The sequence below is a fragment of the Musa acuminata genome, chromosome BXJ1-2, assembly GCF_036884655.1.
Source record: "Musa acuminata AAA Group cultivar baxijiao chromosome BXJ1-2, Cavendish_Baxijiao_AAA, whole genome shotgun sequence".
Classification (NCBI taxonomy): domain Eukaryota; kingdom Viridiplantae; phylum Streptophyta; class Magnoliopsida; order Zingiberales; family Musaceae; genus Musa; species Musa acuminata.
In genome coordinates, this window is record NC_088328.1 from 17034110 (window position 1) to 17046885 (window position 12776).

Here is a 12776-nt window from a genome sequence, read left to right on the forward strand (position 1 = left end):
GGTTCCTAGATTCTATAAGATCTCATTGCCGCTGCTTCTTCACCACCAGCTTGCCAGCTTTCTCCTTTTCTGAGAGAAGAATATAAGAGAGGAAGAAAGTTCCTGTTTTGGAGCTTTGATCCCAGTGTTTTGCTTGAGAATCACACAGAAAAGGCCAAAAGATCGCATCTTTACATGGCTTGTAGTTTGGATTTCTTCTCTTCCGAAGCTATCAAATCCAGGTAATCAAGGAGGAAAGAGAAGAATATCCACACTTGAGCTCCAAAAAGGAAGAAAGAACCCGACTTGATCACTTTCCCTCGTTGTTCCTGAACCAGGCACCGTTGGTAAACGGGTAAAGGTCCCACCTTTGACTCGATTGCTCAACCTAGCGAGGCGAGGAACGATGGACAGGCTCCAAGGAAACCTGCAGTCCTTCTTCCACAACAGATGGTTGGTGTTTGTGGCGGCAATGTGGATGCAGTCCTGGGCCGGGATCGGCTACTTGTTCGGCAGCATCTCGCCGGTGATAAAGAGTTCCATGGGCTACAACCAGCGCCAGATCGCCAGCCTCGGCGTCGCCAAGGACCTCGGCGACAGCGTCGGGTTCCTCGCCGGCACCCTCTGCGAAATCCTTCCCCTTTGGGTCGCTCTCCTCATCGGCGCGCTGCAGAACTTGATCGGCTATGGATTGGTTTGGCTCGTCGTGACACGACAAGTGCCGGTTTTGCCTCTCTGGGTGGTAAGCCAAGCCTTTTCCCGGGCTTTATGTTCCTCGGCAAAACGTGCTCTTTTTCCTTTCTTTCTTTGAAGAATCACAGTTTTACTGCTACTTTGAATTTTCTTTTCGGCGTTGACCTCTTTTTGCTTCTTTTACATTGGAACTACTGAATTCTTTGATCGATTGACATGTTATAATTGGTAAATAAAAGCGTGGAAATTTACAGTTTTTGGCACACTGGCATTTTATGATAGTATAAGGGTTCTGACTTCTGAGAGGATCTCTCGAGGGGACTGTGTCTGAATTGCTTCATTCGAAGAAAATTTGGAGAATTTTCTCTGCAGGATTAAGTTCTGCAAGTACATCTGAACTGAGTCATTTGTGAATCGCTGCTCTTGCAGCCAGCCAGCCGGCCAGCTGACTCTTTCTGGCATGTCACTCATTGTTGTACTAGTGCTCTTCCCTCGAGGCTTCTCGTACTCTCTTTTAACTTCCAAAAAGAAATGTGATTTAGCCTTTATCATCGGAATAGGTGTTCTTTTCGATCTGGCTCTTTATGTTGATATCTAGCGTGCCAAATTTATGTTGGTTTTGGTGTGTCTGGTGCAGATGTGCATTCTGATCTTTGTTGGCAACAATGGAGAGACATACTTCAACACTGCTGCCTTGGTTTCTTGTGTGCAAAACTTCCCTAAGAGCAGGGGACCTGTGGTGGGCATCCTGAAGGGATTTGCCGGTCTAAGTGGTGCTATTTTAACTCAATTATATGCTATGATCCACATCCCGAATCATGCGGCTCTCATTTTTATGGTCGCAGTTGGGCCGACCATGGTGGTGATGGCCTTGATGTTCATCGTGAGACCTGTTGGGGGTCACAGACAAGTGAGGCCTTCTGACGATTACAGCTTTAGCTTCATCTACAGTGTGTGCTTGATTCTGGCTGCTTATCTGCTGGGTGTCATGCTCCTCGAAGATCTAATCGACTTGAGCCGAACTGTGATCACCACGTTTACTCTCATTTTGATCCTTATTCTTTTAGTCCCTGTAGCAATACCTGTGCTCTTGACGTCGAGTTCCTCCGAAGACCCTGCAGCCACTCGAGAGAGTCTTTTACCTGAGAATACGAAAGGAGGAGGGGGAGGAGTCGGATCCCAGGAACAAGCTGAGGTTATTCTGAGCGAGGTTGAAGACGAGAAGCCTAAGGAAGTCGACTCGCTTCCTGAATTAGAGAGGCAGAAAAGAATTGCGCAGTTGCAAGCAAGACTGTTTCAGGCTGCAGCCGAAGGAGCTGTGAGAGTCAGGAGGAAAAGAGGACCACGTCGGGGAGAGGACTTCACGCTGTTACAAGCTCTAATTAAAGCAGATTTCTGGCTATTGTTCTTCTCTCTGCTGTTGGGATCAGGATCTGGTCTGACGGTCATCGATAATTTGGGTCAGATGAGCCAATCTTTGGGTTATGAGGACACTCATATTTTTGTCTCCATGATCAGCATTTGGAATTTTCTTGGACGTATCGGTGGAGGTTATGTTTCTGAGATCATCGTCAGGTATTATATGCCAACTGTGTTTTGTTCCTTTGCTGCACAGCTCATCATTCCATGCAAATAATTAGTTCATATTGCTTCTATCTGCTAGCTAATGTATTTATCATCGATTCTACAGCCAAATCAATAATGTCATGAAACATCCTTGCTCTTTAGGCACCATATGAGCAATTCTTGTTTTCGAAAGAATGAACCATAACTACAAGATACTAGCTACGTTTATGTCCCATTTTCTTTATTTCTAGTATCCATCTTAGTATGTCTGTGGTTATGCTTGTGATGAAAAGCAATTCCTTTTCGTGGTTTCAATTGCAATATTCTTCTCCCTAGAGTGAATTTGACCTTCAAATAGCAGTTCATCGAGTAGATGGAGCTACTAAATAAAGCATCATCATTATTCTGTTATCTCCTCCCTAAAGTTTTCTGGGTGGAAATAATTGCTAAGAAATATAATACAATTTGGGATATAATCAAGTTCTAAAACCATACCACATGTTGGATATGTGACGAGTATATATATATATATAATCAGCAGATAAGGGAATATATGTTTACATCAAAAGACCAGGATTAGAGGAATTATTTCCACCTGTAAACGTAATGGAGTAGGATCAAAATAGAAGAGAAATGCTTCCATGTTTTTGTACTAATGATGTCTCTATGTGACATCCTTCCACCATTTTTGGGATAATCTTATCAGGAATCGGGCGTATCCGAGGCCTGTAGCGCTGGCAGTAGCTCAGGTTCTGATGGCACTCGGACATTTTTGCTTTGCAATGGCTTGGCCACGGGCAATGTACATCGGCACTCTGCTCATTGGGCTCGGATATGGTGCGCACTGGTCTATCGTGCCAGCTGCTGCCTCTGAACTGTTTGGCTTGAAGAACTTTGGAGCACTGTACAATTTTCTCACCGTCGCAAATCCAGCAGGTTCATTAGTGTTCTCTGGTCTGATTGTTAGTGGTATGTATGATCACGAAGCCGAGAAACAAGCTCGAAATCGACATAGTTCGTCAGCCTTCTTGTTTGGAAGAATGCTCGATGCAGCAAGCTTCAGCGAGGAGAAGACACTCCAGTGTGAAGGAGCCATATGCTTCTTCCTTTCTTCCTTGTTGATGTCGGGACTCTGTGTCGTCGCAGTGATCTTGAGCATGATTCTTGTGCACAGGACCAAGGTCGTCTATGCCAGTCTCTACGGAAATGGTACGTGAGATCCTGATTCATTTTCCTGGAGTGTTGTGTCTGCTTCCAAGTAGTCGTGGCCTACTGCTTGAGTTTCGATTTGTCGGTCGTATCGTTGTATTTATTCTGTGCAAAAGTGAATAAGTATTGTGTAAAACGCTTGTGCATAGCTTCTGATGTTCCAAACCATCTACACTTGAGTTTTGATTTGTTGTCGTATCGTATCGATCGATGTTGATGTATTTGTTCTGTGCATGATGTTCCAAACCATCTACACTGGAACAAGAAACGATTCAACCAAAAAATATGGTCAGGAATACGAAGGACATGAGTTGCTGATCCTAATAACAACTATGATCTTACCATGGCTCTGACATCATTGGATAAGTAACATAACATGAATATTCGCCTTGCCTCCAAATACCAAGGATCTATCTACATGGCATAAAGTGTGATAGCCTACAACAATTCATAACATGTAATAAAAATAATATGATGCCTGCATGGAAGTGTGAATCTACAGAAATATCATACTAGTGCTCACCTTTTGGGATGATTCCTCTTCTCTTTAATCTCTCGCTCTCTATTCAATCTGCATATTGGCTTAAATGAACTGTATAGTTTATACTATTTACCTGCTAATATTTGGACTCATAACAAGTGTTTCCTTTGGCATATAAAGTGAAGTGGATGATGAGTGAGGAAACAAGACCTACACAGTTTAATATTTTGCCAAGTTCTCATTTGGTACAAAACTAGCTTATACATCATTTGGTACACACCATTTAGTTCATGCATCAAACACAAAAATCCAATAAATAACTACAATGACACCATTTGAAAGCACCATCTCCACTGCTTTTTACAACTATATTAAAAATGCTATCATTCTAACTCATGAATCTTTACAAAAACACACAATCCACTAGTGTTTTAGCATAGAAACAAATACCATCGAGTCACAGTACCTCTTTAAGACTCCAATTCTAGCACAAATAGAGCACTATCCCTGACCTGCATTAGGGGATTCCCTGGTGTGTACAGTATATGAAGGTGGAAATTGTAGAGCAGTGATGCAGTGGAACAAGTAACTTCAAGGTGAATCTGAAACCATAAAATGTAAAACGAGTCATGTTATGTTACCTACCATTTGTGATGTTGAAATCTTCATGTTTTCCATGTGACATTGCATGTTGCATAACGTGTTCTGCATCTGTAACCTGTAAGAAGAGAAATTTCAATATCTAGTTCATTTTGTCACATGCTCCTAGCATTCCATGAACTGGCAAGTCTACAAGTCTATAAAGCCAAACTGAGCTGATCTCAACCCGATCAGCTTCAGATCAACCCTATATGCAATTCAGCCTTCAAATCAAGCAAGCATGAGCTAGCTGATTTGCACACGAAACAAGCCTGAACAGCCTTAGCAGAGAACTCGACATCAATATCAACCAGACCACAATACGGACTTTGAACCAAGCCTGAACAAGAAATCAAAACACTAGCCACCTTCAACAAAGAAATCTAAGGTGATTCATGTAAACTCATCCTGGTTCTTGAGATATTCTTTGGAAAGAAATCAGATAAAAGAACCAGCACAGGGATGCAAAATAACAAGACTGCTAGTTATTTTGACGTGGCCCAGAACAGAAATGAGAAATGTTTACACAACCTCTAAAGAGGTGATAGAAGGCTTGGTATTCTTCGTGATGTAACAAGGCAAAGAAGATATTCAGAAAATGATCACTAAGGACATCGGATGCACTAACAGGCAGAACTTTGTATCTTCTCAGAAGCAGGAGAAAGCAATCATGCAAAAGCAGTGGGACATGGATCAAATGCAGTGCCACATGCAATCGACTGCCTCTTCCGGCCATGAGGGAGCAAACACTCTGGTACTCTCTGCCATTCCTTGTTGGACATATTATACGTAACAAGACGGTTCATCCGCCTTGACCTCAAAGACAGCATAAGCAACCCCCGATTGCCCAAGCATGTCATCCTTACGTGCTTACCATACAGCTCTAAGCACCAGATATTTGGCATTCTGTCCACCTCCTTCCACAAGAGAGTCATCTTTTGCAACTCCCATATGTAGACGCATGTGACAGCATTCTTGGTCACCAACCCTACAAGCATAACCTGACCCCCATACTCTGCAAGTGTATAGTCTGTAAGATGCGACGGTGATGGGATAATGAATTGCTTCCAGGCACCATTTGCCACATCATACGACAAAATACCATCTGGTTCAGCATGCATAAAGTACAGACTATTGCCAATGGACACAGTTTGTGACCTAAAATTTAAAGAAAGGGGAAGCTTGATGCTCGAAGGAAAAGCTCCGTTACGTGTCCAGCTGTTCTGAAGTGAGTCATAGATCTCATGATCTCCATTGCATCCAAGCCACACTATTTTGTACCCATCGTTGGCAGTCGTCCCATTTAGTATCATCCCAACAGCCACTCGTGACCAGACCCGGAAGGACCTTGGTGGAAGTTCTTTGAATGAGTTTGTTAGAGGATTGCAAACGTAGAAGTTTTTGTGTCCTAAATCCAAGAAACAAATGAGACCACCAGCTGAGGCTACTGGAAGAATTATCGTCTTTGCAGGCAGAAATGGGATGGAGAAATGATGCCATTTTCTCGAAGAAGGGTCATACATTGCTGCACTGCTTATGTTTTCAGGAGTCACCGTATAGAACCAAGGGTGCAAACGTGGAACTTCCGCAAAGTGTTGGGAGAAGCTGTGTGAGGTCAACAAGGAGTTCCACTTTCTGCATACAGTCCGGAAACGGAAGAAGGAATCTATAGGGAGTCTAGCAATTACAGCTTCAAAAAGATCCTCTGGAAAGTCTTTCCAGATTTGCTGATCCATGAGGTCAGTTGAAATTAATGCAAGTGCTTTTGCAGGGTTCCTCTCTCTTCTAGATCTCTTGCAAGGCAGAGATTTGTTAACTTCAACCATCTTTTGGTCAGAATTATCCTCCATTATAAGACCACAGAAGTCGTATTCCAACGAGTTATTGTTCAACTCTACCATATACCACCTGATAAGAACCAGTTTTGACAGAAATTCTATCAGTTCTTTGTTTCTGAAGACAACTAACTGATACTGCAAACATCACAGAATAACACTATAATACTAGCATATTGAAGTTTGAAAAAGAAAAAGATTAAGCAAGGTGACTTGAATTAGTGACATGCAGCAATATTCAGAAGTAAATAGCCAATTTCTCGGTCAACTCAAAAAATGATAAAAAAATTACAACATAGTGAAGTTGCTTGGTGTAGTTAAACTAACCTGCTTTCATCAAATTAAGGTGATGATGGTCATTTTCGAAGCATCATGCTTGAGACAAGCAACAGACCAGGTATAAAATGAAATAATTAATTCAAACAACCCTTTATCTAAAGCATCATGCTATGGGAAACAATATATTATTATATGACCTTATATTATTAATTGTGCTATCATAGAAGATCTCTGCCTATATAGCTTTACCAACATTCCCTTCCAGAACTTATTCCAACAACACTTGTAATATCAAGTTAACTGTTCCCATATATGAAATCAGCTATGTAGAGATTTCCCTGCATTAAGTTAAGGGCAAATGTCAATGGACAATCCAAATGCAATTGTTTCTCTCATTTTTCTTTGATCTTCCAAATACATTTGATCTTCTTTTATTTTTATGCTTCTAACCTAAATTGGCTCAGGCCACCTTAACAATTCATTATGGCCTTCCAAATACATTCACATCATACTTGACAAAATCTTAATTGAGATCACCATCAGGTTCAAAGAGGGATGACATGAACAAAATTGAAGATATTGGTCAGATCTGATCTGGGAATGGAATCAGTTTAGAAAATAATTCTAGTTAAACACCAAGAAATAATGTGCTAGACTAGAATTTGACATATGAAACAATATGTATTACAATGAGGTTCGTGGGACCTATTCGCTACTCAACCCGCCACTTTGCCCACGTGAACAGACCCAATAGGATTGGAGATCTCTTGCCTAATTTGGATAAAACGTCAGCAACCCCTGCTTGGACTTGGTGAGGGGTTCTTGACGCTACTTGGCCTTGCCAAGGGAAACACCTGGTTTCCTAGGCATCTGATTCAAGGGGACCATCAAACTAACCAAAAGCCCTAAAAGTAATGATCTGTTAGGGTGAAGAAGAGGGCACCAGCTGGTTTTTTGGGCACTTTAATAATAAATTGTTGTTGGACTATTGGAGTCAGGATTCAGGTAATAGCAGCCTCTATATAGAGCACTGTAAGCTTGAGAATGATTTTTGATTATTTATCTTTTTATTTTTTGGTGATAAAGGTCATTATTTTCCTTTAGAATATAACCCCTGAAGATTTTTCTTCCCCCAAAGAACAAAAGCCCTAGAGAGAAATGTAGCTCCATATAGTTAGGTGTCAGAACCAGGTTCACAAGATGATCCTACAAAAATATACAATTACATCCATGCCAAGCATTGCATCCATCAGACTAAACAATGTGGGGGATAAGTATTGCAGATCAACCACAAGATTTTGACAACTTGGAGAGATGAATGCAAACCTGTCAATGAATGTCAAGTTGCATGCTAATCATGTGGGTAAAACCAAAATGAATAACAGAAAAAAATCCTGCTATTGCAACAACTTCTAGATCCTTAAGACGAAAGAGTTCATCAGTTCTTTTCAATTTCCTAGTAGGGTGAGCTGTCAAGAGTGGCAAGAGAGGATGCCTAATTAAAGCAACTTCAACTGTGCAACTGCAATCAGGTGCAATGATTGTAAAGGCCATGGCTAGGCATAGCTGACAACATTAATCCAATATTCCAATGCCTTAACTTGCCAGCTTATGAATCCTTAAATATTATGTGGGCAATACCACAATGGCATATTGTGGTATTGCCCACAGATAGGAAAGGAATTGCTGGAGAAAGCCCTTAAATACTGTCATAGGCTACATAAAACACCATTTATTCTAATTTCTAAACTAATTGTGTTATGGACCATTGTTCAGTATCTGCCTAGAGGAAAATGGGCCATGTAGTTTGGGCCAACATCAATAATAAAAAATCAAAAAAAATTTCCCAAAAATTGATAACCCAGATGGTTCAATCATATGAATTTGAACCATAAGGTCAACCATTTACACATGTCAAAAGATTGAATCTCTCAAGGTTGAATCTGTATAGTTCGTACTTATCATTATACTTTCACTTATGTGTCATCTGTTGTATTGGATACAATGATTGAGTATTCATAAAATTTCAAACATATAAATCAAGGAATGTCGTATCGTATACTAGACCAATAACGGTCATTGGCCGGACCATTACATTGCGATCGAATCGGTACCAGTATATGTACCAGTGTTTCGAAGACAAAGAAGGCGAAGAGGAAGGCATAATGGACGTAGAGGAGAAGGAAGAAAAAGAAAGAGAAAGGAAGAAGTGGAGGCGGTGGAGGAAAAGGAGGAAAAAGAAGGAAAAAGATATGGTAATGGAGTAGGAAAAAGGGAGAAGAGGAGGATGAAGCACACCGAGGAGGTAGGTGACAACAAATGATAGTGGTGGTGATGTCAGATGGCAACGGCAGTGGCGGCATTATTAGATGGAAATGGCGAATGACAGCGGCGACAGCATTGATTCCATGCTCCCTTGAAGAACAAGGCTTGCATTCATGAGCCCTAATTGGTGTTTTAAGTTTTGTTTTTTCTTTGATCATAAATTGGGTTGGATCAGACCGCCCAAAATGTGCCAGTCCACTCATTGATATAAATATCTATTGTGCTATAATGTAATACCAGAAGCATTTCAAAGTAGAATTTAGACAAATATTTTACATAATAAACACATCCTTTGTAAAAAAAAAAAAATCTTATATCAACGTCCATAAATTTTGACCTTTCAAATAGCATATTTTTTTATTAAATACTTTTTTATGTTTTCTCTAAATTTTGTTTCTAATGCCATGGTTGACCCACGATTGAATCAAAATTATTGCCTACCACCCATATGGCTATGTGCATAGATAGGGGCTAGTCTAACCTTGTAACATATACAAACCATCCCTGAACGATAATGTTTTCAATTATTTATTCTATAGTTTATCCATGTCTGTAGTATCCAAATCATCATAAAACAGAAAGATCACCTTTAGTTAGGTTCCTTCCTTTATGGAAAGTACAGGCTGACCTTTGTATGTAGAGCAATTTTTCTAATGTACGGCAAGCATAGAAGATCCAAAGGTTCCCCTCACCATCTTTGATATTGAGAATATGAAATTGTATTGGTTCAGGTGGTACCTTAAGCAAATTAACAGTCTAATTAGGATATCTAAGGCACTCATGGTTAGATTTGGGCCATCTTGCATGATCAACTACATACATTTATTACTTCAACAAGGATACCTGTGGAATATTAAAACAAGATCAAGTATCAGAGCTATCTCAAGAGTTGTTGATTGAACATTAGTGATTTAGAGGAGCATTTGCACACTTAAGTTTTCAACATCAAACCCATTACTTTGCTCGACACTTTCCAAATGATATGAGAGTAGAAAAGGAAAGAGTTTTCTATGTGGAGCCTGCTTTACACCTCATAATTAAAGGTAAACTGATCTCTACCTCAGACCTACTGAATCTAGATTAGCAAGTTCTGTCATAGACAATGTTAGTTCAGTATCAAAGGTGGTTTTCGCAAATAGGCTAGCCAACTTGACCAATTCTTTCCCCTTAAAATATAGGCCAATGTGATTGTCAAGCGAAAAGAAAATATCCATGTTCAACTGCCATGAATACTGGACACTTGGATGCAAATGCAGTCCAATTTGTAAAAGATGCACTACGAGGCCAGGAAAGTTTTCAAGGAGATACAATGCTTCTCCACCAACAGAATATAGAAAGGATTCTCTGCGTGTCATATCTGGAGAAGATGCCTTATACGAGGAAGCTCTGTCACTTTGAGATATAAAGTTCTCAGCTTTCCTAAAGGACAATCTCATCAATTCCAGAAGCTAAAGGTGGAGTGAATTGTGGACATAAATGGATGGCAGCTACACTGCTAGGAATGAGGCAAACAAGTTCCATTAGAATACTAGGTGAATAGTTTTATGTATATCTCTACTGCATTTCTCTGAAAGGGGTCAACAGCATGCTGCACACAAAAATCCCACAGTAAACAAGCACATCAAATGTCAAGAACCAGATAATGAACATCATTTGCAACTAAGATAATTGAAAACAGCTTGATAATATATAATCATTGAGACGAATGGCATCAAAATCTATCAAGATAAGAAATGACTCATAGAAGCACCTGATGGAGACTGGATTAGGTAAAAATAATTCAAATCCTCTAGAAGGTTTCGAACTTCAGTGGAAGAAATTCACCGTTTCTACCACCAGTAGATGGTCTGCATATTATGGGTCAGGAGCAGCAGGAGGAAGGAGAAACATCATACACTTTACCGCACAATTTGGTTGCTCGAATGCTAAAGTTTTACTATCTATTTAAAGATGCAACCACATTGTCTACTGAAAATCATGATAATCGATCATTAGGTTCAGGGGTTGTGGTGCCGCATGAGGTGCCAAAAGGAAGTAGATGATATTCTGCTTAGTTAAACATCAGAGTTCAGCAAGAAGGCCCATCACATGAGGAATAAGACTCGCGTTTTCTTACTGATTGTTGGCATTAGAACAAACTTCTCCAGAAGCAAAGAAGATCTAGGACTTGCGTTTTCACAGAAGCCGGTTTCTTGGAGAAAGCAAGCCGGGTAGCCGATCTAGAAGATCATATTTTGGGTTCAAATAGTGGTCGACTGAGATACAGCAGGCTCCCCTCTGGCACTAAGAGGATTAATTAGAAGTACAAAAGAAAGAGGAGGATGAAAAGAATGATCAAAAAGCAATTTGTAGATCATCTACCCCAAGTGGAGTCTGGCTGAGACGATTATAGTCAACATATCAATCTTTATCGGCGAAAGACTTTCTAAGACCACCACCACACTTCATAGAAGTAAGTCGGAAATTAAGCAGAGAAAGAACGAAGACAGATTAAACTGCCGATCAAGTACTTCCTCTGCAAACGGAATTTGGGGGTGGAGACATGATAGACTAGGAAACTAGAATCCCCCCAAAAATCACAAGCAAGAATAGAGAGAACAGATAATAGCCAGCAAACTTCCCGCGTATCCTTAAAATCTTCTAGGATTTCCGGACCCCAACGTGTTCTCAGGTCTCCATGATCAAGAGATCGACAGATTGCTAGTTCAAAGCCGTTTCATTGTCGACGAAACTTAGCATGCGTTTCCACCCGATCATCGGGAATTCGAAGACCGAAACTAAATCAAATAAGGGAGGAACGAGCAGAAAGGAGGAGTGGGGAGGGAGGCATTTGCCTGGGGTTGAGGTGAGGATAGTCGAGGGAGGGAGAGCCGTAGAGCTCGCAGAGCTCTTGGATCTGGCCGACGAGCTGCCTCAGCACCGCCGCCCCATCCATCCCCCGCCTCCGTCGCCGCCGCCGCTGCCGCTGCCACCACCGCCACCGCCCCGGCCCCCGCCCCCCTACGCCTCCGCCTCGCCTTCTCTCGCCTCCATTTCTCTTCCCCTCCCTTCTTCTTCCTCTAATAGGTCACAGTTCTACGCCCCCACTTGCCTTCCCACGTCATCCTCCTTACCAATTAACCCTTCATTCTTCTCCATATTTACCGTATTTTGGTCATTTCGGTCCAAATCACGTTGCAATTCGTGGACCAAATTGTAACCCTTATCGGAGCTCAATTAAATCCAATCGGGTCAGATCCGATCCATTTCCATGAACAGCTATCGACTCTACCTACTCAATCTAATTGCATTAAGTTGCATGGGGTGTCTTCTTGTTTTAAGCTGAATAAGTAAGTGTTCTTCTTCTTCCCACTACAAATCAGTATGAGTTCATATGTTCTCTCTCGCATCTGAATTAAGTGATCGAGTTTCTTCGATATATTTTTAGACATTAGGTGACTTATAGAAGGGATATATATACATATATATGAATGAAAGAAGTGGAAAGAGTGTGATGGTAGACTGATAAGATAAATCGGGACCTAATCTCTGACTTGTAACCCACTCCGAGTCAAAATTAGAATATGAATTGGACCCCAATCATACACATTCCAAAGATGAGGATGCGGAAGAATGGCATAGGAAGGTGGTGGCCATCGGCAACAAATGCAAGCCACTGACCGATACGATCAAGTCCAACCGGCGTGTGATCTCACACCTCCTCCCAAATCGACTCCACCGAATGTGGGCGATGGCTTGGCTTCGCAAGCATCCCGTGGAAGGAAAACCTC

The 12776-nt window shown here is 41.2% G+C and overlaps 2 protein-coding genes and 1 long non-coding RNA gene across 4 annotated transcripts; 1 reads left to right on the forward strand and 2 right to left on the reverse strand.

The window, feature by feature from the left end:
* Nucleotides 1-3631, forward strand: LOC135581413 (protein NUCLEAR FUSION DEFECTIVE 4-like). Of its 2 annotated transcripts, XM_065087698.1 has the most exons (4): nucleotides 2-221; nucleotides 318-721; nucleotides 1310-2247; nucleotides 2945-3631. In XM_065087698.1, the coding sequence occupies exons 2-4, from the start codon at nucleotides 386-388 to the stop codon at nucleotides 3453-3455; spliced, it is 1785 nt and encodes a 594-aa protein (XP_064943770.1). In that variant the 5' UTR covers nucleotides 2-221; nucleotides 318-385; the 3' UTR covers nucleotides 3456-3631. The 2 variants fall into 2 exon arrangements, with proteins under 2 accessions (XP_064943762.1, XP_064943770.1); XM_065087690.1 differs by having other exon boundaries at nucleotides 1-721.
* Nucleotides 3565-4559, reverse strand: LOC135596042 (uncharacterized). Its single transcript, XR_010480752.1, has 3 exons — nucleotides 3971-4559; nucleotides 3790-3885; nucleotides 3565-3702 (listed from the first exon to the last, which is right to left on the reverse strand). It is a non-coding gene; the product is annotated as an uncharacterized LOC135596042 (long non-coding RNA).
* A 377-nt stretch (nucleotides 4560-4936) lies between these two features.
* LOC103972833 (F-box only protein 6) lies at nucleotides 4937-12029 on the reverse strand. Its single transcript, XM_009387206.3, has 2 exons — nucleotides 11841-12029; nucleotides 4937-6475 (listed from the first exon to the last, which is right to left on the reverse strand). Exons 1-2 carry the CDS (start codon nucleotides 11939-11941, stop codon nucleotides 5236-5238), a joined length of 1341 nt encoding a protein of 446 aa, XP_009385481.2. The 5' UTR covers nucleotides 11942-12029; the 3' UTR covers nucleotides 4937-5235.
* Between the last annotated feature and the right edge of the window lie 747 nt (nucleotides 12030-12776).